This window comes from Ictalurus punctatus, chromosome 21, assembly GCF_001660625.3.
Source record: "Ictalurus punctatus breed USDA103 chromosome 21, Coco_2.0, whole genome shotgun sequence".
Classification (NCBI taxonomy): domain Eukaryota; kingdom Metazoa; phylum Chordata; class Actinopteri; order Siluriformes; family Ictaluridae; genus Ictalurus; species Ictalurus punctatus.
In genome coordinates, this window is record NC_030436.2 from 19,374,761 (window position 1) to 19,399,495 (window position 24,735).

Consider the following 24,735-nt stretch of genomic DNA (forward strand, 5'->3'; position numbering starts at 1 on the left):
GTGAAGTCTTCTTCTGTTCTTGTGTCGTGGTGCCGTTTGCGTGTTCCTTCATTCAGACCATCCGGCTCTCCTGTTGGAGGAAAAGCTCCACGACATCGACCCAGGAAAGGTGAGAGTTCTCAGGTGCTAAATATGTTACCCAGGTTACTGTAAACGCTGCTGGTTTGTCTTTATCGTCATGTCAGATCTCACATAGTGACTCGCCTACAATGGAGCGATAAGCGGGGCGTGATCAGACCAAAATCAGACCAGAGGGGTTCAGAGAATGAGGTCGAGTTGGCGTCTGGTCAAGCCGCATCATGACCTGCGGAGGCACGGGACCTTCATGTGAAAGGTCATGATCGGACGATGACGTCTTCTGAGAGCTGGTGATTGGATATACAGACTTGAATGTAAAGTTTCATGGCGGTGAGTCATTTTCAAAACCACAGAGTGTAACGTGCTGTATAAACCACTAGAGGGCAGTCTTTACCAAACATTTAATCGCACTATTCACACGCTTGCTTCAATCTGAGACAGCAGTAAGTGTTTTTATTTCTGAAATTCATTTCTGTTCCTCTGATTATACAGCACTGTTTTATTATGGTGGGTTTACGCCACTGGTCACATGACCAAAGATGTTTACGTCATACACCTGAAAGAAAAATGTGCATTATAAGGTACTTTATTGATATTTTGATCAAACTCATGATTCACTGTACAGGCGACTGAACTCATTTCTAAATGGTTCATACTTTAAGAGTAAGAAAAATTCAAATTATACAAGGTTCAAATGTAAAAAATGTTAGTTTAAAAAAAAAAAAAAAAGATAATAAATTTGTCAACTAAGATCAACTGAATCAAATTGTTGGCAATTAAAAAAAAAGATTTTCAGTGACTTTTCAGTGATTTTAACAAAATTTCGTGTAATTTGATCATTTGATATATTCTCTATTTATAAATTTATATATATATATATATTTACAATTCTATTTGACATTAGTCAGGCTTCAGTGCTGCTGCTACTACTGCTAATGCTATTATTATTATTATTATTATTATTATTATTATTATTATTATTATCCCCATGACTTGTGCCCATTGTGCCCATGCATATTCTCATAAATAAATAACAACAGAAACAAACAAACAAACAAACAAATAAATAAACACACTGTTGCTTTATAAGTGTTTTTAATCTTTTATTCAAAAAGTATTTTGAGGATTATTATAAGATATATAAATATTATTATTTTATACTTGATATAATAAGTGTCTCAAGTTTTACCACCGTGTTTGGACGGTGCGAGTGTTAGAGGGAAACGACTCATCCTTCAGTCGCATCGTTCCTCCTGAATAATAAAACACCACATTCATTCAGTCAATACGTACGACTGATTATCGACACGTGGACCTCCCGGGATATAAAGTGTCAGTAAACAGTAAATAGTAGCCGTTTGTAATGTCGTCACTGACGTGTGTAAGACTGCAAGCGTCACCACCATCAACCCAGAAATAAACAGCTGCAGGGAACACACACACACACACACACACATTTACACAGTGAGCTGTGAAGGTGATGAAACTATGCTGAGTCTCTGCGTGAGAGCTTTTATTCATTTAAAACAGATTATCTTCTACATATGCACACACACACACACACACACACACACACACACACACACACACACACACATATTAGAGCAGTGTCAATTAAACAAGCAGAGCTTCAAATTCAATTCGATTTGATCTGTGTGGCGCTTTTAACAGTGGACGTTGTCTCAAAGCAGCTTTACAGAAACATATAAACTCAGGATGGAGATTTTAAGTGTGTGAAATTATCCCTGTTGAGGGAGCCGGTGGCGACGGTGGCGAGGGAAAAACTCCCTGAGATGATACGAGGAAGAAACCTTGAGAGGAAGCGGACTCAGAAGGGAACCCGTCCTCATCTGGGTCACATCGGATAGTGTGAGAGTAAAAGAAAGTTCATTGTGGTGTTTATATGAAGTCTGTGTGTTGAACTAGTCCACTGTTCACTAAAGGAGACCTGAGTGTAAAACCGCATGTGGTAATCGCAGTCCCAAGGCCATCGCAGCAACCGTAACCACAGCAACCACAGCGAGAACGTCCATGTGGAATTGAGGTCCGAAACCATTTCCATGGTACTTCAAGCGGCACCGTCCTCAGCGATCTCCAGGCTGAACCGCTTGGGGTCGTCCTCAGCGGCAGAACGTAGCCTCCAGTCGATGAGAGCCTCGTTTCCTCATGTAAGACGTGTAAGAAGAATCTTTTGGGAATCTTCACCGTAATTCTAACAATAATGATCATAATGATGATGATTCATACACAGTGAAGATGCTCAGGAGCAAAGCGGATCATCGTCTCGTCTGTTTATTTATTTTTTCGTTCTCTCTTGCTTGCAGATATTTCGAATCTGACCTTCTCTAATCTGATCTTCTCCGGCGTTTTGTTTTGGTGTTTCTCTTCCTGTTTCATTATCCTGATTTTATTACTGCTCCTGCATCCTGAGTCATCCATGCATCCATGAAATTAACACACCTGTGCAGGGATGAACGCAGGATGAAGAACAGCCAGATCACCAGTACACGGTTTAGACCTGACACTCTTCATGCAGATCTTTCTAAATCCCTTCGCGCGGTCAGATTTGTGTTTGCTACACTATATGTCTACGATGTCGTCTTCTGCACGTGTCTCAAATAGAAGGAAAGTACTAGCATTTTAATGTGAGAGAGGAGAACATCGCATCTGGGAGATTTCATGCCGGTTCCACTGAAAGACGTCGTACCTCCTTCCGAATCGACCAATGGGGGGCAAATATGAAAGAATCGTGTACTGCTTTATCTGCTTTTCCTCTTCGCTACACAAGCGCTATCCATCACGATTAGTTTTCCCAATATTGTATACGTCCCTCTCCTTCAGCCCCAACTTTTCATCTTTTATCCGTGTCCTCTGAACGGTCTGTTCTCCCACCAGCTCCTAATCCCACACGTCTCCCTGTGCTACTGCGCTAACTACCCGGCTAACGTTAAGCTAGCTAGATAAAACAGCAGCGGTGTGGTCAAAGGTCATTTCACGGAGGGATGAGGAAATATACACCAAATAAAAATCGACATGAATGTGAATGACGTCGGAAATAAGAACAGACTGATCAGTTCCGCGTACCCCTGAGCTCACAGTCTAGCTAGCTGCCTAGTTTAAATTTCGAAATGAGGAAAATGCACGATCCTGATTGGCTAATCCCGTTTCTCCAGTTAGTCGCCAATAAAACGTCGACGTGATAAGCGGCGAGTTTTGTTTGACGTCCGTTAAATACTGTGGAATCGCACTAATGACTCCGTCCAACATCCGTATATTATTTATTATATCATGACACAAAACAATGCCATTTTAAACATCTATAGTGATCCGTGTGGCGTTAAAACACCTACGGATAAGCATCCGGAGCCGCTGTCTATAACATCACAGCTCGTCTATAAGATTTCCGTCGGGTCACTAGCACTGAGACGAACCTACAGCGAGAGCTCTGACCGTCACAGGGTTGTCGGGGCAACTCACAGCAACATCATTTTATTATTATTATTATTTATTACATTTTTTTTTTTTAAATATTAGGCACTGCAGCTTTAAAATATTAAGTTTCTTTAAGGCTGCGTCCCTTTGTACTACAGGAGACTGTTTACTGTACTGTGGTCCATGTAGCACTCCAGACACCGCGGACTATCCTTAGTTTATTTTTGTTTTTTAAATGGATTTTTTTTAAAAATCGTGAAGGCTCGAATCGTGTCGTCTCAGTGAGGAAGTTAGGAAATAACAATAATACAAATCCACACAACCTTGACTCCTTTTATACTTTATTAATTTTTTATTTTTTTAGTATTATTGTGGTTATTTTTAATTTCTTACCATCAAATGGATAAAATTGAGAAGAATGCAGAGGATGAAGATGAGAGAGAGAGAGAGAGAGAGAGAGAGAGAATGAGCTCCAGGTGAGCAGAGCTCGCACACCCATGAACAACCACAGTATCGACTGCAACAAGAAAAAAAAAAAATCAACAACTCAACAACCCGACGCACGATGACGTGAATGTTCTGCGTTTAAAAAAAAAAATAAAATAAATCATTGCTTTGAATCGTATTAACACAGTATTTGATCGCGGTCTAAGTGTGTACATGTATTCTGTCAGAATGATTTAACCCAACACGTAACGTAGAAAGTTTTACTCGAACCCTCCTGGTTATCGCTTTCAAATCAAATCAAATCAAATAAAAACAGAAACAAGAAGAATTGATTAGTTTGATAGAATCTCATATAATGCACAACAACAGGAAAGATACATGAAGACAAATAAATGTAAAAAAAAAAAAACAATAAACAAACACAGCAGAGAGATATATATATAAATATGTATATGTGTATATACACACACACACACACACACACACACACACACACACACACACACATAGTTCCCTTTTTGTGTAGAAATGGATGTAAAATACATGAAAACCAGATTTCAGCACAAACACACACTTTCTGGATGAAATCCATGAATACAGCCTTCACAAAACACAACCTTTGAAGCCTCTTCCATCGATTTTGCTACGTTTCTGTTCAGCTGGCCGCTGTGCTAGCCCGAAAAGGACCTGGGTGCTTGTACTGTACGTGGCGAACTGATTTAGCCTGATTTAGCCTTCAGATCGGGGATAAAACAAATCTACCACGTAATTTCAAACCTGCCGAAGAAACACTTCGCTCGTGAACATGCTAGGTTAACCGTCTTTAGCCTCATTAGCACGGAACTACAGCGGTTAGAGCTTGGGACGTGTTTGAAGTTGCTTGAGAGGTAGAATATATTTTATGGCGATTCTTTGATTGATTTGAGCGTTGTGTTTTTAAAATTAATTAGCAGGCGGTTTTAGTCAATCGGATCAGTTTAGTTCCTATTTAAAACTTAAGTATGCGACTAAATTAGCGTCTAAGGATCCTAACAAAATAATTAATAAACTGGCTGTGCGTAATCTGTTGTAGGAAATGGTTGCTCAGAAGTGGCTGTTAGCATCGACTGCAGTTACTTCCTGTTTCTAAGTTAGCTAGCTAACTATACGACCTAGCACAAGCGCCAAGGCCCTTAACATTCCCTAAAGCGACGACACGGGAAGTTCGGCTGACGGATACGCAATTTTAAGCCACGTTCCAGAACCGTTTTCAGCTCGCCCTCACCGAGCTGTGTCAAAACGAGCGCGAACGTGTAGCGGCATTAGCACGGACGCACTCGATTTCCACGGCGGTAGCTAAAGAGTTCTTCGGCCACACGAATCCGTTTCCTGTGTACGGTACATCCGGTAGCTATATTAGCTAGCTAGCTCCCTGGCATGCTAAAGAAAACTAGCAAGATAACAGAATATATGAGTGAACTAGCAGGATAAAGGTCCGTCCACTGTTAGGTCGGCTACATAGTAATTAGTCTGAGCACAGCATCGGATGTTAGCTTGTATTTCTTGACACTTTATTGCTTCTTTTCACGTTTCCTGTTGGAACTTTATTGTGAGGAATTCTACAGAAAATCTACAGTGTCGAGGCTACACTGCATTCACGCTAGCAAGCGACAAAACAGCGAGGCGACCGGTCGTTGTTTACGTGCGTGCAACGTGTAACGTGTGGCAGTCCAGTTGAGATTTTGAAAAGAAATTCTATGCAAATTAGGTACGACGCTGTAAAGACGCGACAAATCCAAACTGTCGGCTAGAACGATTCCTCGGACCGGTCCTATGGCGCTCTGATGTTTCTTCGGTTTTTCTGTTTGACACGACAAAATGGAAGCAGATCACAAGTCTTATTGCAAGCTTTCGTTAAATGTCGATAAACATTTAAACACGAAGAGAGAAAAAAAAGTGCGTAAGGAAGTAGCAGAGCCAGTCTGTGGCTCCGGTGAGTGTACGTCGCTAGCGCTTATCGGCCAACGAAGCCGAGAACATAACGTAAATCAAACCACTAAGAGTCACGCGGATTAGTGAGTCATTTCATTTGTGTTTACCTAGTTTAATAGCTATATATAGGCTACTACAGCTTCTGTAGGCCACGCCCACAAACGACTATAGTAGCGCCTACAAGAGACACGAGTGCCACTTGTCATTAGCTAGTCTTAACGTAGCTTTTGGCTCTAATGGGTGGTCTGACATACTTCGTAAACATAATACCGTAACGTAACATAAACGTAACGACGTGTCACGGTTGACGAGGGCTCGCTAAAACAGTACTGGAACGCAGCCACGGTGAACCTCCCGGTATTCCGACACTAACACGAGCACATTTAGGCCGTCCGAACAGCGCAAGAGCGAACAGCAGGAACACGCGTCACAGTATCGCAGTAGGTCGACTATTGCTCTGGTTTATGCTGGACATACTCTCACTCCTGTCACGTTACCACACACACACACACACACACACACGTCCGTCTCCCCGGTCACACCGGCTGAACCGGAGCAGGACACGGAGTCCGTGAGTTTTCCCGTGTACTTCATGCTAAAATGCATGGAAATGTCCAAATAAATACGGAAAATATATTAAACACGTGTTCAAATAAGTCGAACGGATTATACCGTACAATGGATTAATAAATATATTTGTAGGTTATAGTGTTTTAATACAGAACTTATGCACACATATAAAGAATGTTATTTTGTGTCCTTTAAACGAACGATGAAAATGTGATTTCTTTTTTAAACAATTCTTCCATATATTATATACGTGTTAGAATTTCGGCGCGTAGACAGTAAAGGAATTACAAACCGAGCACGTCCTAAGCGTGGGTTGAGAGATTAAATGAATAGTTTTAAATAAATAAATAAATAAATAAATAAATTTCCCCAACATAGTTGCTCAGCCAAGACATTCTTGGAGCTACTGGCTACGACGCTGATGTTGCTAACAAGTAATATATCACTTATCTCCGAATCCAAAACTTCTTCAGTAGGTTCAATCTATAAACGTGGACCTCGGCGTGAGGACCTCACCGTGTAGATGAACCCTGGAACGATATTTGGGCGGCCATCTTGGACAACCCGAATATTTTTTTTTTTAGAATTTTTCCTAAATGCTATTTGATATCAACACCAAACCCCACTCAGGCTCCGCCTCTCAAAGTGGAACGTGGAGCTACTAACTTACAAAATAATTTCTTTAAAAGTGAGATTACGGAGCTTAATGACGTTTGAAGCGTAAAAAAAAAACAAAAACATTTCCACTATCTTAGCTTCGTAGCTAAAAAAAAAAAAAAAAAAAAAGCAAGCATAAGCCACCGAACATGTCTTGTCTGAAACGTTCGGTGAAAGTTTTCTTATAGTAAATATTTAACGCAGCTGCGTGTCTGACATCGCACTCGGTTTAACGAACATAGACTTCCGACTTCTGACATTCTTCGAATGCATAGTAGCTAAAACACCGAACACGTTACGTTTAACCAACAAACAGAATAGCGTTCTTAGCGGAGCCTGGCTTAACGCGACCTAGCCGAAACAAATTAACCACGGATGTGTAGCTCTCGTGTGGCGTTTAATATGTAGAAAATGTCATTTACAAAAAATAAATAAATGAATAAAATCACTTTCTATGCATACAATGCCATGACGTCCGATTTGTGAATGCCGTTTTTTATCGTTTGCCGAGCTACCATGCGGATCTAAAGCTAGCTGTGCATTTTGTTCCCACTGCATACTTCAAACCCTTTAACTATCAAACGAACTGCAGCCTAGACAGCTAAAGTGTAGCATGTAGCACGTTGTCCGTATGAATCTCCTGTTATTTAATGTGTAAATATTTAAATATGTAAATAGGACGTATAGAAATGGCGGAACCAGGAGGGACAAAACTCTCCGTGTAAGGCCGATAGTCAGACATCTTTGTCGACGCACAGGTTGGCAGGACTTGTATGAAATAAACGGTAGTTGTAAAACGCATGCTGTTTTTGGCTACGTCTCTATGGAGTTTGGTATTTACAGAAATCTTTACAAACGAGCCACGACGTGCTTTCCTGAGCACAGGAGCCAAGCTGTACCCAGAGGTGCCGACATCGCTGAAAACATGCGAGATAAACGTTTGACGGGATTGCTAGTTAATAATAAGCAGCTCCTCGATCATTTTCTTTAACTAACCAAAGAGACCACAGTTCTATCCACTTCCTTTCTACTGTACCACAAGACCGAGGCTCGTAAATTCAACTGAAGTATTCTGACCTCTACTCTAACAGAAGCGAATCCGTCCTTTCCCCTTCAGTGACTTTCGTTTGCATTTGGTCTAGCGTGAGAAAGTAGAAAAGCGGCGTTTTTTTAAAGAATTTTAACAAGGTATCGGCGGAGTCAGAAATTGTAAATACTACAGGTATCGTAACAACTAATACTAATGTTGGCACCTCTGAGTAGCGACAAATATTGTAAGGCGTACATCAAAGTTTGTTACTATACTAAAATAATCCCACGAAAGTTTCCCAATATTAGCAAAGTAATACCCTTTTCTGTTTATTTCTTTCTTTAGTTTTCTTAAATCTATATATGTATGACAATTAACGCGAAGCAAAGCCTCGTGTTTTTGTAGAGCGTGTGACAGTATGGCTTGTAGGATTAGCAAATACAGCTGTCGTAACAAGAAAAGACAGGGAAGCTCAGGAAAAGACATCGACAAGGTTCTGCAAGACGACGCTGGCACTGCTAATGTTACCGTGGGAGCGAAGCAGGCTCAGGGTGACCATGCTAGATGCTAATTTACAGAGCTGAGGGTTTGCTGCGAGAGATGTGGCTGGGTAGAGGGACAGACTTTAACCGTTCTGCTCGTCTCCGGTCGGTGTGGCGAAAGGCGGAGGAGCTGGAGATTCACCATTGCACCGTGATGAAGAAGCTTCTGCGTTTGGTGCCTCCAGACCAGCAGGGGGCTCTGTGCCTGCGGGGGACGTGGAGGCCTGAGCTGGAGCCTGGGGATTTTCCTGTGCTCCTCCTGCAGGGTTTGCGGCTCCCTCGCTGGGCTGAGCTGCAGCGGCAGTTTGGTGGTGCTCCGGAGCTCTCAGCCTCTTCATGATGGTCGTGACTCGTACAGCTTTCTGAAGAAGAGCGATCCAAGCAAAGAGGAAGAAAGTTTCAACGTTTACGGTGAGAGGATTGATCTTTTTATGTTGGATGATAGATCTCAAGTTTCCCGCTACGTATAATCGTAACACAACGTTTTATTCCTTTTATACAAACGATCATTATTTCCATCTACACCAGTGCTCACCAACCCTGTTCCAGCAGACCTACCTGCAGGTTTCCTCTCCAACCGAAATCTAACACACCCATTTTAGGTGAACAAAGACTTCCTAAGGAAATGATTAGATGGTAAGGTGGGCACCTTGATGGTTGGAGCTAAAGTCTTCAGGAAGGTAAAGCTCCAGGAACAGGGCTGGTGACCGCTGAGCTACAGCATTAGCAAGTCATTAGCTAAAAGTAAACAATATCACAGTATCGCATCCCAAACTGCAAAAACGACGTCCAATCAGATCGTCCCTTCTCGCCGTATTCCTCAGTGAAAGCAAAAACGATCCACTCCTCGGACGTGCAATAATAAAAGATGACGAACAAACAAAACAAGTCCGTGACTTGAAGAAAGTCGATCGTAATACAAATTGAGCATGAATAATTACCTTCCACTTGGCTCGTGCGAAATTCTTCTCCATCTGTGCGCACACGTTTTCCTTGATGTTTTTATCTGAGGCAGCGTTTCCGGATATCCTACAGAACACAAAGCAAATTCAGATACGGAGGAGAAAACTTTCAATCGTATTAATTACCCGCAATAAAATGCGACAGCACACGCCTCGGCGAAACATGCTGCAGAGACCACGGCTAGGGGAAAATGAAAAAAGATCGAAACATCAGTACCATTCATGGTTGATGGCTTCCTGCGCTGTGAGTCTCTGATCCTGGTCGACCTCCATGAGACGCGCGACTAAACTTTTAGCTGCAAGCAGATGAGATGTTGCACGTTGCTTTAACTAACGGCAGTACAAATGTAAAATAAATAAATAAATTTGAACGTAAAGTAGTTTTTCCTCGGTCTTCGTAAATCACCTGAGTCAGAGATTTCGTCCCAGTACGGCGAATCAAACTCGTAATCTCCTGCCAGAATCTTGCGGAACAGGTTCTTGTCGTGGTTTTCGTAATCGTCATCGTCGGCTTCGTCGTAGAACGGAGGGTTCCCAGAAAGCCTGCAGTGAGAAAATGAAAGGTGGCTATTATCCGGTCCGGACGGGATTTCGTGGATAGTTCCGGCTAAAAATGCTTGCTTTTTTTCCCCTACGGCTTTTTTCAAAACTTGCAGAGATTTCGTGCTTATTTCGCGTAAAAACGACTTGAATCTGCGAAATCGCAGTCGCACGGAATTGTCTTTCACACGTGGTGCTGTTTGCTGGTAAACGAGATTTTTTTAGCTGTACTCGTGATGACGTCACATGGCGCGCCTCGGCCCGAATCTGCAGAAAATCTGCGGTCGTTTTTGAAAAATCGCACACTCCTCCGAATATCGCCGAGTTTGCTCGATTCTGCATTCATTCTGCGATCGCGAAATCCCGGAGGGACCGATTAAATAGGGAAAACGTTTCCAGATTATGTTCCGTTCGCGGTATTTTCACGTCCGTTTTGAGCCTCCACCCGCCCTTTTCCCTCCTCGACATTCCTTATATGGTTAAAGCTTCCTGTTCTTGTTGATTCTCTTCAGTGATTGGTTCTCTCTGCTTCTCATTTCCATATTAAGCCCTTTGGTTTCTACTCAGTACGCATAAAGATCTGCAACTCTGGTCTAGTCTCTTGCAGTGCTTTTCTGATTCCTTCTTTCTTATGTTCTCCTGTTTGTTTGGGTTTTTTTTTTTTGTGCATTTCCTCCTACTGAGTGTTTTTGCCAAGTTTTCTTGGCCTGGTATCCGATCGTTACTGGAATTAACCAAATAAGCACTTCTCGAGTATGCACGAGTGTGGATTTGCGATTAGATACTCACAGTATGTACATGATCACTCCAAGAGCCCAGCAGTCCACGGGTCGGCCATATCTCTGTCTCCCAACAACTTCTGGAGCTAAACGAGGCACAAAAAAAGGCACCAGGTAACTCCAACCTTCTCAGTCGAGCAGGATTCCTACGCTCCAGTCCCGCAAAGAGATCTGGGTAATTATCTGATGGACACGTGAACAGTCCCAGTAAGCCTGCGGCCCTCGGGACTGGAGCTGAGAAACGCCATCAAACAATGGATCGAAACTCTTAATAGATACCAGTTGGTGTTCTCTCGATGTAAATCTATAGAGTATACCACTAGTAGTGTCCGATCAAAACCTATTCAAATCTAAACACTCTTAGAAAAGCCGGACCTTCAAGCATTCTTTAAGGGTTAAATGAATATTCTTTCTGATATGGAAACACTGAAACGTCCCCCAGAGGGACCTAAGAAGCCTTAACGGTTGTACGTTTTCTACGAGTGTACTTTCATGACACGTTCAAAGCATCGTACCTAGGTACTCTGGAGTCCCACATGGTTCTTTAATGAGCCCGTTCTCAAGCTTGGCCAGGTGGAAATCGCTGATAACTATTTTGGAGTGCTTCAGGCGGTTGTAATACACCAGATTCTCCAACTGAAACAAGAACCCAGTGTTATTAAAATAAACCAAATGAAGTTTGGTTTTCAAATCATAAAACGTATGATGACAATTCATGTTTGTCACTTTTGTACGTTAAAATCTACCAGTTGCAAATGTTTCACCCACGTGACCACCAGGGGGAACAGTGCCGTGTACCTTCAGGTTGCGATGGACGATATTGAGGGAGTGCAGGTACGCCACAGCCTCCAACACCTGCCGAATCACGTTGCTGGTGTCTTTCTCAGAGTAGTATCCTTGGTCCAGGATCCAGTCAAACACCTCTCTACCTGTAGCACTGAAACGCAGTCAGAAACAAGAAACATCCACGTTGTCATCCGCGATGGACTCCTGAGCAGGAAGGTGTAGCTTTTCCTACAGTCCTACAGTTATAAATCCCTTCTAATTTTCACATTCTAACTCTAGCGTGCATTCCTTTGCTTTTAGCATTAGCAAGGACACGGCGTTGAACACGACGCGGCAAAACTGAGGCCCGGAATCGGGGCCACGGTTATTAAGCCGGCCTTGCGTTTCTAGATCATGCAATAAGGATTACCTTCAACACTTGATCAGTGAGGTGAGGGATAACATTCAGGAAATATAGTGGCCAGGCAGGAAAAAAAACACACCCTTGAAGTAGTTTTGCTGCAGAAATCTAACAAATGCAAATCCGAACCCAAACAGATAGAAAGAACATGGCGGCAGTGTCTCGTTAGATGAGCGTTGTTGAGAAAGCGAGAGAGAGAGAGAGATGTCGGTACAGTGTTTCTATCTGACATATCCTCAGGCTATATGTGCTCAGGTTCCTGGTGATCTGCCTCAGCGCTGCAGGCTCAGCTGGAGAAAAGGAGAGCAGCATCTTACAGTTGGCAGGAACAGGGATTAATGTGGAAATACATCCTCATGATGGAACGCTTTCTACCTTCGCGTAGCAAGCGCTCATTTGCATACCCATGAGTCCGTGTGGCTGTATGCTATTCTAGTGTTTATGAGCATAAGTGTTTGCTGTTATACGTTCATGGCTTGTCCATCGCTTTGTGTATGTTTTGTTTTACCATCCAGTGCAAGTCCGTTGGGTTTTGATGGCTTTGTTTCCCACTGTTTTTTTTATGATATAAAACATAACTGCTAAGAAATACGCCGTCAAAACCCAATCCTTATCCGGCGGAAACGAGCCTCGCTTCTTTTCCGTTGCTATTAGGTATGTAAAATTTTGCTGACACAAGAAGAAACATAAAGATATCAACACTGGCGTCTGCTTTCCTTTTGATCGAGCATTGCTTGGAGAGTGACAGGCAATTTGAAAAACTTTCAAATGTATCCGTCCCCATGAGAGGACATGGGGTTTTATTGAGGGGACATGAGAGGACATGGGGTTTGTTGAGGGGAACTGAGAGGACATGGGGTTTGGAGAGGGCACATGAGAGGACATGGGGTTTGTTGAGGGGACATGAGAGGACATGGGGTTTGTTGAGGGGACCTGAGAGGACATGGGGTTTGTTGACGGGACCTGAGAGAACATGGGGTTTGTTGAGGGGACCTGAGAGGACATGGGGTTTGGAGAGGGCACATGAGAGGACATGGGGTTTGTTGAGGGGACATGAGAGGACATGGGGTTTGTTGAGGGGACCTGAGAGGACATGGGGTTTGTTGAGGGGACCTGAGAGGACATGGGGTTTGTTGACGGGACCTGAGAGAACATGGGGTTTGTTGACGGGACCTGAGAGAACATGGGGTTTGTTGAGGGGACCTGAGAGGACATGGGGTTTGTTGAGGGGACCTGAGAGGACATGGGGTTTGGAGAGGGCACATGAGAGGACATGGGGTTTGTTGAGGGGACATGACAGGACATGGGGTTTGTTGAGGGGACCTGAGAGGACATGGGGTTTGTTGAGGGGACCTGAGAGGACATGGGGTTTGTTGACGGGACCTGAGAGAACATGGGGTTTGTTGAGGGGACATGAGAGGACATGGGGTTTGTTGAGGGGACATGAGAGGACATGGGGTTTGTTGAGGGGACCTGAGAGGACATGGGGTTTGGAGAGGGGACCAGAGAGGACATGGGGTTTGTTGAGGGGACATGAGGGGACATGGGGTTTGTTGAGGGGACCTGAGAGGACATGGGGTTTGTTGAGGGGACCTGAGAGGACATGGGGTTTGGAGAGGGGACCAGAGAGGACATGGGGTTTGTTGAGGGGACATGAGGGGACATGGGGTTTGTTGAGGGGACCTGAGAGGACATGGGGTTTGGAGAGGGGACCAGAGAGGACATGGGGTTTGTTGAGGGGACATGAGGGGACATGGGGTTTGTTGAGGGGACCTGAGAGGACATGGGGTTTGTTGACGGGACCAGAGAGGACATGGGGTTTGTTGAGGGGACATGAGAGGACGTGGGGTTTGTTGGTCACTGAATTCAGGAAAAAAATAATCCCGTTAAAGGTATAAACCATTTGCGTAGGGATTAACCTCAAACCTAACATGTTTTGCAGGTGCATGTTGATGCCGAAGTTGTCCTCTATTAGACTGATATGAAGCAAATCTGTTGTGTTAATGTAGAACTTTCCATGCACGACTTACAGCTCCAAGAAGAGGAAATATTCTTTTCTTGTCTCATAGACGTCCACCAGCTGGAGAATGTTAGGATGCTTCACCCTGAAATGAAAACATGAAACCCGGCAAATGAGACAAAAAGGAGAGGCATTACTGCAGAAAGGGAAAGTATCTATCTATCTATCTATCTATCTATCTATCTATCTATCTATTTATTTCTATTTTCATAAGTAGCTGTTGTGTGTTTTAGGGGATAAAGCAAATAGACAGCTGGTGTATGGCAGATTAAGATGATTTACTGCTGTTGGGACTCAAATGGATTTGAAAAAACAGGACTGACAGCCTATGTGTCTGTCAGTCACAGTGAAGGAGGTGTGGCCTCTGTATCTGTCAGTCACAGTGAAGGAGGTGTGGCCTCTGTATCTGTCAATCACAGTGAAGGAGGTGTGGCCTCTGTATCTGTCAGTCACAGTGAAGGAGGTGTGGCCTCTGTATCTGTCAGTCACAGTGAAGGAGGTGTGGCCTCTGAATCTGTCAGTCACAGTGAAGGAGGTGTGGCCTCTGTATGTCAGTCACAGTGAAGGAGGTGTGGCCTCTGTATCTGTCAGTCCCAGTGAAGGAGGTGTGGCCTCTGTATCTGTCAGTCACAGTGAAGGAGGTGTGGCCTCTGTATCTGTCAGTCACAGTGAAGGAGGTGTGTCTTATGTATCTGTCAGTCACAGTGAAGTAGGTGTGGCCTCTCTATCTGTCAGTCACAGTGAAGGAGGTGTGGCTTATGTATCTGTCATTCACAGTAAAGGAGGTGTGGCCTTTATATCTGTCAGTCCCAGTGAAGGAGGTGTGGCCTCTGTATCTGTCAGTCACAGTAAAGGAGGTGTGGCTTATGTATCTATCAGTCACAGTGAAGGAGGTGTGGCCTCTGTATCTGTCAGTCCCAGTGAAGGAGGTGTGACTTATGTATCTGTCAGTCACAGTAAAGGAGGTGTGGCCTTTATATCTGTCTGTCCCAGTGAAGGAGGTGTGGCCTCTGTATCTGTCAGTCACAGTAAAGGAGGTGTGGCTTATGTATCTGTCAGTCACAGTGAAGGAGGTGTGGCCTCTGTATCTGTCAGTCCCAGTGAAGGAGGTGTGGCTTCTGTTAATGTCACTCCCAGCGAAATGGGTGAGGAATTTTCTGTCTCAATCCCAGTGACAGAGGTGTGACCTTCAACTCCTTTCTATTACCATTAAACTGTTTATAGTTGAACTGAACCGAATTGTATTCCGTCATATCGCATCGTAACAGCTCTGATCATATTGTCGGAGAAACAGAGACACTCCCACCTAGATGCTTTCTAACTCTTCTCATCATTATGGAATTAGTGTATAAATATAATGTCGTTCAGTAAAAGCAGTGTTAAGTCTTCTGCCAACCCTGTTGTTTATTTCATAATGCTTTGCTGCAGATGCTCATTAATGTGCTATTATTAATCCCGAAGAGTAAAGCTTTTAGGAGATTGCAAATGATGCTACACAAATCACGCATTACAGAGCAGGGGGACCGGCTATGAAGAAACTCAGCCTGGCAGTTTGTAGTGCGATGACGTCATTGTGCTTCTTCACAGAAATAGTTTGAGAACATCTGCCTCATCTCCTCTTTTCTCGCCACTCTATCTAGTCGAAACTGCTGCATCGGCACGAAAGCATCTCGAGAAAGCACCTCAGACTCTCACTGCCTTTCCATAAAGCTGTCCAACAAATGTCATTGTAAATTTCTTCTTCAGGAATATAAATGCTCTTTAAAAATCATAATAAAACCCTCTCTCGAGGTGCTCTCCGAACTCACATCTTCAGAATGAAAATCTCATTCTTGGCAGCCTTGCGCACTTTCCTCCCGTCCTTCTTCATGAACTTTTTGCAGGTGTACATTTTCGATGTCGTCTTGTCCTTGGCTCGGAAGATCTCGCAGAACTCTTCCCTTTGAAAAGAGCAAACAAAAGAACACTGAAGGGAAAATGGTAATAAGTGGATCTTTGTTGAGTTTGGACGTTTGTGATGGCACAGCAGGTTTCTTGTATCTTACAGCCTCAGTATAATGGTTCTACGTATAAAGCATAAGGAACTTGCTTTACAGTGGAACCTTTGCATTTTGCTGTAAGATTTTTTTTGGCACTTTTGCAAACAAAACAAAAACAAGCTTCCATTTGGGAATGTTCTTCCGTTTGTTCCAATTGGATAAACCTTCAATGTTCTCTCTAGGTCTCTTTAACAGATGGTTTCCCAAGGAGAATCCCCTCTAAATAAAAAGGTAAAACACGTTAATTGTCTGAAGAGTTCTAGAGGAACTCAGGTTTTCTCATAGTGCACTTTCGATGGTGTCTTTTACATCGTGTGTAATCTGGCATTTGGGAACCTAAATGCGAACTAAAATGGAGTAGTGCACTTTATTTAAGAAAAAAGCAAATGGGCACAACAGTGACACAGATTTGTACTCGCAATCTACCCACAATGTCATAGCCAGCAACAACAACAACAAAAATTCAGCCCTAGTGTCTGAATGGGAGGGATTGCGTTACTCTCTCCTGTCAATCAGAGCAACGCTAGCCAATCATGGGCATGTGTGATTTAATGCGTGCATATAAAGAGAGTTAGCGATTTTCTCCAAGCAGCTTTCTGTGTTGTACAGGAAGCACATGCTGACCTTCACTCTCCATGATTGGGAGCTGTTGAGAGAGATGGCTGGGGGGCGGGAATTGGGAAATGACCAAATTGGGAGTAAAATGGAGTAAATGTTCAAAGTGAAAAATCGAAGATAACTGAGTCACTAGTATGTAATGGACACATCACATACTAATCCTCTACGGCCAACATGATATTTACATCTTTATCCTTTCCGCATGTCCCTGCCTTTACGAATATAATCATATCTCCATGGGTTTTCACTTGGGCGATATAATGGGTTCAGTGGTGCTTACGATTTCACAATCTGCCCCAGGTCATATCTGTCGGTGATATCCGTGGGACTGTTGTAGTCCTTCTTCTCTCCGAGCGTTAAACAGCCAAACGGCATGGCCCTCCTGGGGAGAGAAGAGAGAAAGACACACGCGTAAAGAGTATAATTGAGAGGTTCATGAAGAAATACTGGACGTAGTAGGACACGGAGAAGAAAGGTGGAGAAAAAGAAAAGACATCCCTCTTCTATTCGAATGTAAATTCAGGACCGGCCGCATTCGAGACAAACTCGACTCTAATATCACACGCGGACCCTGAATAAATCAATCAACCAATCAAATACAAATGATTTCTACCACAATACCCATCACCGTGCGCGATATCAGACACTCGGCTCGTCTCCAGGCCCGTCCGATCCCATCGGGGGAAATCGACGCTGTGCCTGAATAGCGTGACGAGTCACAGCTTCCAAATTCAGCAGCCAGAGAAATAGCATGCGGTACCGTGGGACTTGAACCCGCCAGCGAAATTAATTTACTTCAAAACGCCCAGAGCTGGGCACGGCGATGGTGCAAGCGTGTCTCGCGGAGAAAGACTGACTCGGGACTCGGGGGAGAGGAAGGACAATCATGAATTCCTGAAATGCATGCTGAAAGGAACTGCACTTTTCAAAACCCAAAAGAATGACGAAATAGCCAAAAGGGGGGGGAAAAGGGACACTGCAAATGCAACATGTAGGACATTTCAAACGAGAAAAACTAAAAAAAAACCAAAAAAAAAAACAACAACTGTTAAGAACTCCTTGACAAGACATGAGGACAAAACCTTGACGCAAAAGAGTCAGAAGGTGTCGATTAATTTTCTATAACGGGTTTATATTAACGCGCTCGGTCTGATATGTACGTTATTGTTTCTATAGCAACAGCTCGTTCACAGGGACTTGTACGGCGGCGCGACATAAACGCATTAAAAGAACACGTGTAACGCTCGACGATTTCTCTAAGGAGACGTTCATGATTCATTAATGGAGACGTTAAGCGTTAAGCAGACGTCTTCGGGACAGAGTTGTTTACGCTTCTTTGCGGTTTCTCGGGAACGTGACAATCTGCTCTTACAGACGTTCCGCGGCATTATATATAAGTATAGATGGGTAGAAAAGTAAGGTGCGTTGCTGTTTGATCGATGAATAAAAATGAACTGTTGGCAAATTGTGATATAAGACAGTTTTTCGCCACTTTGGGCCACGCTGTTGTAGGAAAATAATCAGCTTCGGGGTGAACGCGGTGACTTTTCTATAACAGCGTGACACAGATTCCTCACGTCTATCTCGTAATCCTCTGCAGTGACAAGGACGATGCTTGTAAAGAACCTCAGGATGGTTGGCTTTGATAGTGATGGCACTATACAGTAGTGTGTGTGTGTGATAGGGGTATCGGGTGTATAATGGACTGTCTGGCACACGCTCAGCTGCATAACTACGTTATTATCATCTCACGCTGACCCCGAGGCCTCTGAATCCCCAGGAGGACAAGAGAAACGGCGATCGATGTTGCAGGATTTGCAGATAAGCTTCAGAAAAAAAAAGAGATGAAGAGAGCGAGAGAGAGAAGCTTAAAGGCACTAGAAGACCGTTTCTGTCTCCGGCCCGAGCCCTCGCCGCTGACAAATTGAAGTTTCCCTCCAGATCAATGAGCTTGCGCGTCATGTAAAAAAGCATGGGCTGAGATAAAAGCGTGTTTGGCCAGACAAAAAAAAAAAAAACAATCGATCTGCGTAGTTAAAATGGTCAATTTTTCTCTCCACTCGGATAAATGAATTTAAAAAATAACTACTTAGACAGTTCTGTAATAAATGGGGTTTTAAATGACCGCCATGGCTCTGTAGGTCCTCCTTTCTCCCGGTCCAGAACGAAGGAACGCTTTTTTTCTTCTTTCCTCCCTAACAGCATCCTTCTCCGTTTCCTTATCCTCCTGATCATCACCATATTCAAACCGGCCGCGACCGGCCTTCAGACACGCACGCAAGAACTCAACCTTTTCTTTCTGTATTCTTCACGTTTGACGCCTGAATATTAAAACCGTCGTCCGGAATGAGACACGATATGACCTGCTGTTCTATTTATTTTACTTTTGCTTGGCATTAACCCGGCGTTCACGCTGGCGAGCGTGTCGCAAGATCCCGACGGAAGAGCGGCATGTGAGACGTGAAGGCATGACTGCGCAACGAAGAGACAGGGGGACAAATTGTCCATGAAGTGACGAAGAGACAAATCTTGAAGCAATCGTATAACGCAGGCTGTCCTCTGTGGCCTGACACCTCGACTCACACGACTTTTATTTCCTGTCTGGGTCGTTTAATCGCGTTTTCCATTTAGAAATGTAAGAAAGGGGTGTGGTCTCTTTTTTACATTGGGTTTAACTGCAAAATAAAATTAATTGAGAGAGAGAGAGAGAGAGAGAGAGAGAGAGACGGGGTGTAACACCATGATCTCTATCTATGTCTGTTTAGACGTGTTTTTAAAAATCGAATTATGTCCAGGTCTGTGACTTTTAGTTGGTTCTGTGTCCTGAAACTGAGACCCTGACCACTAAGGTACTAAGGATGAATGAAAGACGAACGTTCACGTCATCGAACGTGGTCTTCGTTCGTCCCGCGAGCTTCGTGTCAGACCGCTCGCTTAAAAAAAAATACTCTCACTCGTGTCCTTCTTTTTTCTTTTCTTTTTTTGTTAATTTTTCTTTTCTTTTCTTTTTTTTTTTTTTTTAAAGAAGAGTGAATGGTTTCATTCATCAAAAAAAGAGAAAGAGACGGAGAGCGCCACAGAAAGAATGGAAGGTGCCAGAAAGGGGAAGAAAAAGCGAGTGAGAAACAGAAATGGAGAGACAGGCAGAGAGAAAAAGAAAATGCGAGAGAGAGAGAGAGAGAGAGAGAAAGATGTGATGTGCGTGACGGTACAAAAACATCCCGTCTCCTTATCGCCTCCTGAGCTAAAGAGTCAGAGAAGAGAACGAGAGGAAACCGATGCCGAACTTCCCGAGGGCTCTGTTAGGAACGGTCGCCTCTTCAGAGCTTCAGTGCTTTAGGATCTCAGTCCCAGCTGAGCAGAGCGACAGAATCAGAACTCAGACTGAAAGAGAAGAGAACTCGAGGCAGAACTTGGCTGAGAAAGAAATCCGATGAATTAAATCGGATCACCAGCCATCTGTATGTTCTGTGTAGAAAGCTGTTTGGTTTCGCTCCTGGTGACGGAGGACCCTTTACATGCGCTCAACCTCAAACCGAGCCCGAACCCAGTAGAGACTTACTGAGGGGGAAAGAATAAAATAAAAAAAAAAAATAAAAAAAAAAGATTTTCTTTAGTGTTGAATTTTGAATGATTTGGGATCGAACAGAGTCGTTTCTCCAATTGTTTTCGTGTGCAACAATTCCACCCAGTTCGTTGGAAGGGTGCCAAAACTTTTCCCCTATTGCATGCACGTGTACGGCGTGGCGTTTAGTGTCGAAATGATGAGCATGTTGAGAAATGAATCGGACCTATCGACTTTTACACTGTGATTCTGCTCATTGTGATGTGAACGATTCACCCTGTCCGGGTCATTTTCATTCATTCCGGATCGCGTGGTTTTGTTTTTCCGCGTGAAGGATTTTCATTCCCAGTGTTCCATCAGTCCGATTACGAGCGGCTCGTTTTCCTTCACGTGAGGCTGAGAGAAAGGAACGAGGTGAGGATGTAACAGTGCTGAGAGTGATGTGAGATGCAGAAAGCAGGGAGAGGAAGTTTTACAGCGCAAGTTATTATGCATTCTCTCTCTCTCTCTCTCTCTCTCGCTCTCTCTTTTTCTCTTCTCAGTCTCTCTTTCTCTGTCATTCTCTCTGTCTCTCTCTTTTTCTCTCTCCTGCCTTCTCCTCTCTCTCTCTTTCTCTCTCTCCTTCTCCTCTCTCTCTCTCTATTTTTCTCTCTCAGTCTCTCTTTGTCTGTCATTCTCTGTCTCTCTCTTTTTCTCTCTCCTGCCTTCTCCTCTCTCTCTCTCTCTCTTTCTCTCTCTCTTTCTCTCTGTCTTTCTCTCCTTCTCTCTCTCTCTCTCTCTCTCTCTATTTTTCTCTCTCAGTCTCTCTTTCTCTGTCATTCTCTGTCTCTCTCTTTTTCTCTCTCCTGCCTTCTCCTCTCTCTCTCTTTCTCTCTTTCTCTGTCTCTCTCTCCTTCTCCTCTCTCTCTCTCTCTCTCTTTCTCTCTGTCTCTCTCTCCTCCTCTCTCTCTCTCTCTCTCTCTCTCTCTCTCTCTATTTTTCTCTCTCAGTCTCTCTTTCTCTGTCATTCTCTCTGTCTCTCTCTTTTTCTCTCTCCTGCCTTCTCTCTCAGTCTCTCTCTCTCTCTCTCTCTCTCTCTCTCTTTCTTTCTCTCTCTCTCTCTCTCTCTCTCTCTCTCTCTCTCTCTCTCTCTCTCTCTCTCTCTGGGGTTCTCTGCTCTCACCCCCGCTGTCTGAGATTCTCTCCTGCAGCACTTCATTCCTCATCCTAATCAAAGTGCACACTCCTGACTCGTTATTGTGACTCTACCCCCTTTGCACACACACACACACACACACACACACACACACACACACACACACACACACACACACACAGTATCTTCAGGTACTTTGTGCAGGTTGTTAGTTGGACCCGTGACTTGTTCCATCGTCGTGTGTTCATGTGTAGCATGGCGTAGCCGCTGACGTGTCTCGCGTCTCTGGTCTGTTCTGTGTTCTCCTGTGTTCTGGCATTACTTTTTCTCTCGAACCTTGTTATTCTCCTCTCCGGCTGTCTCGGCTCGGCGGGTCTTAGAAGTTTAGCGCGCTCACCCTGCATCACCTAGGAGTTACATCATGGAGGCGCAACACTTCAGTGCGGAGTCCAGTAGATTTTCTCTCAACTCCATCTCACAGTCTCTTTCATCTCCTCTCTTATTTTCTCTCAGACGTTACGTAAAGACTCTGTGCCACAGCACCTCTGTGTAAACTCCCGGCCTGCCAGACTGCACTAATCACCCTGTGCCCATGTCACCGGGGCCCGGAAGATTCCGGCATGAAAGAGATATTATTGTGCAGCAGTTCCTCTCCAAACCAGCACCCTTATACATTCAACACAGACGATCCTCACACTCAGACCATGCTGAGCTGAATCCTGTGTTAGGAGTGTGTGTTAGGAGTGCGTTAGGAGCGCGTTAGGAGCGCATCTCTGTCTGCTTCTGGCAACCAAAGATTCGGTGTAGATTCAGGAATGTCCAAAAAGTTAGATTTCAATCCACTCAAAGTGTAAAAGTGCCTTAGAGAGTCGGACGACGCCTCCTTTACTGTCGCTCACAGATACAGAGGCCCCGCCTCCTTTATTCTCGTTTACAGATACAGAGGCCCCGCCTCCTTTACTCTCGCTTACAGATACAGAGGCCCCGCCTCCTTTACTCTCGCTTACCAATAGAGACCCCGCCTCCTTTACTCTTGCTTACAGATACAGAGGCCCCGCCTCCTTTATTCTCGTTTACACATACAGAGGCCCCGCCTCCTTTACTCTCGCTTACAGATACAAAGACCACGCCTCCTTTACTCTCGCTCACAGATACAGAGGCCACGCCTTCTTTATTCTCGCTTACAGATAGAGGCCCCGCCTCCTTTCCTGTCGCTCACAGATACGTGACACATATAAGCCCTGCCTCCTCCTTCCTCCTTCACAGACTCAGAAGCCACACCTCCTATTTCCAGAGCAGTTGATATTTGTGAAATTTTATTCATGTAAATAAGCTAGTTAAGTTTTTTTTTTTTTTTTATGTTACACGAATAAACATTGCAACGTATATAATACATTTACTTTTGTATCACACCTGATTAGTGAATGAATCCCTTTTCCGGGTTGAGTAAGTGATGTGCGTTAGCAAGCAGAGCGGCACATCTCCAACACAGAGAGCTGGTCCAGGGGTATTTAATAATACATAAGAACTACAGATGAGAGAGAGAGAGAGAGAGAGAGAGAGAGAGAGAGAGAGAGAGAGAGAGAGAGAGAGAGAGAATGTGAGTCTTCTCCATGCTGCAGAGACATTCTGCTGCAGCGATCTTTTTTGTGTGTGTTGCTTTCTATCCCTTTTCTCCTTTCATTAGCCATGAAACCGTATTAGCATGACTCCTCCAGAAGCGCTTTAAAGCAGATCTGCTGGAACAGGAAATAATGGGCGCAACCATAATCTGCATTCCCTTTGGTTTGGTTTGGAGTGTTGGGTATGTGTACACACACACACACACACACACACACACACACACACACACACACACACACACATACACACACACACAGAAAGTGAGCATAATGGAGGCTATTTTAAAAAGGCAATAAAAGAGTTTGGCATGGAAATGAAGTGTGTTAAGATTTTGCAGCACTTCATTTGTAAAAGTGCAAGAGGCATTGATCCTCTTGTTTCATTAGCTTAGCTTCACAAGGCGCGCACACACACACACACACACACACACACACACACACACACACACACACACACACAAACAAACAAACAAAAAACTACATCTTTGTATGAGAATGCAGCAGAAAATTCCTCTTCTGCTGTAACCTCATGGCAGAGGTACACTCTTACCCTCTTACACACTGATGGTACAACTCCATCATTGAATTCCGAGCAACTTATAATTGTCTGAAGATGCATCAGAAGATGTCTCTGCTCTTCATCACACTAGTGATCCGTTTAAAAAAAAAAACCGATCCCAGTCAACTGTGATAGGAATATGCTTCTGGTATTCTATAAACCCAGAGTTTAGCACAGAAACACTAGCGCTCTACACTAGAAACGGGAAGTCTGAACAGGAAATTACGCCGTTCTCGGGCTACAAAGTGGTACACAAGCACGGACGCCTCCATGACGGCATGCGTTCTGACGGCATCCATGACGGCATGCGTTCTGTTAGCAACAAGCTAGCCAGCGGACTGTAACGATGGGGAGTTTACGGTCCCTGTATGTTCAGCGTTATAGATTTAATCGACTAGTTTGTCTGTGCTGGTTGATCTGAAGTCAATTAATCCTACTGCTAAACTCATCTGAAGTGCAGAAATGATATTTTGTTTCCTGCTGATGGTCTGAGTGGCATGACGACATGGGTCGAAGACGTCTTCGGAGCTTCCCCGAGGACGAATTCCAAATCGGGCAGTCTTTTTCTTTCCGAGTTATGAGCTACAGTAGTATAGAAGGCCGCGTTAATTCCGGTCACTGCAGACGTGCCTACAACCGTTGTTGCCTAATCTCTTTTCAAATCGTGCAGGGATTGTGCTAAGCCGTGCTAAGGACGGTGCACAGCGTCATGGTGTTAGACTACACGACGTCGGTGCTTTCGCGACTCTCATCTCATCGTGTGCGTTTTGCCGCCTCAGCAATTGCGTGCAATAAAATCGCCGTCGAGATGAATTACCCGAAGCCGTGCAAGAGGATAACTAATGGCGGTGCCGGGCGTTAGCGTGGCCCGAGCGCTAATTGAAGGCCCTGTTAGACTGCTGACTCGGAGATGGAGCCGGGACGGCCGATTACTGACTGTAAATTCCATCAGGTGTCACGGGGAACGGGCATTGATATTGACT

At 44.1% G+C, this 24,735-nt stretch overlaps 1 protein-coding gene across 1 annotated transcript in view; it reads right to left on the reverse strand.

Annotated features, from left to right (window-relative positions):
• Positions 1–3,425: 3,425 nt before the first annotated feature.
• Positions 3,426–24,735, reverse strand: part of camkvb (CaM kinase-like vesicle-associated b) — a 43,890-nt gene continuing 22,580 nt past the window's right edge. Inside the window, exons 2-11 of the mRNA XM_017450717.3 lie at positions 17,152–17,253; positions 16,023–16,154; positions 14,225–14,299; positions 11,807–11,945; positions 11,524–11,644; positions 11,019–11,094; positions 10,096–10,232; positions 9,907–9,985; positions 9,669–9,756; positions 3,426–9,089 (exon numbers count right to left, since the gene is read on the reverse strand). Coding sequence (XP_017306206.1) covers positions 8,811–9,089; positions 9,669–9,756; positions 9,907–9,985; positions 10,096–10,232; positions 11,019–11,094; positions 11,524–11,644; positions 11,807–11,945; positions 14,225–14,299; positions 16,023–16,154; positions 17,152–17,246 — 1,221 coding nt within the window. The 5' untranslated portion in view covers positions 17,247–17,253 and the 3' untranslated portion in view covers positions 3,426–8,810. The remainder of the gene's footprint in view (positions 9,090–9,668; positions 9,757–9,906; positions 9,986–10,095; positions 10,233–11,018; positions 11,095–11,523; positions 11,645–11,806; positions 11,946–14,224; positions 14,300–16,022; positions 16,155–17,151; positions 17,254–24,735) is intronic.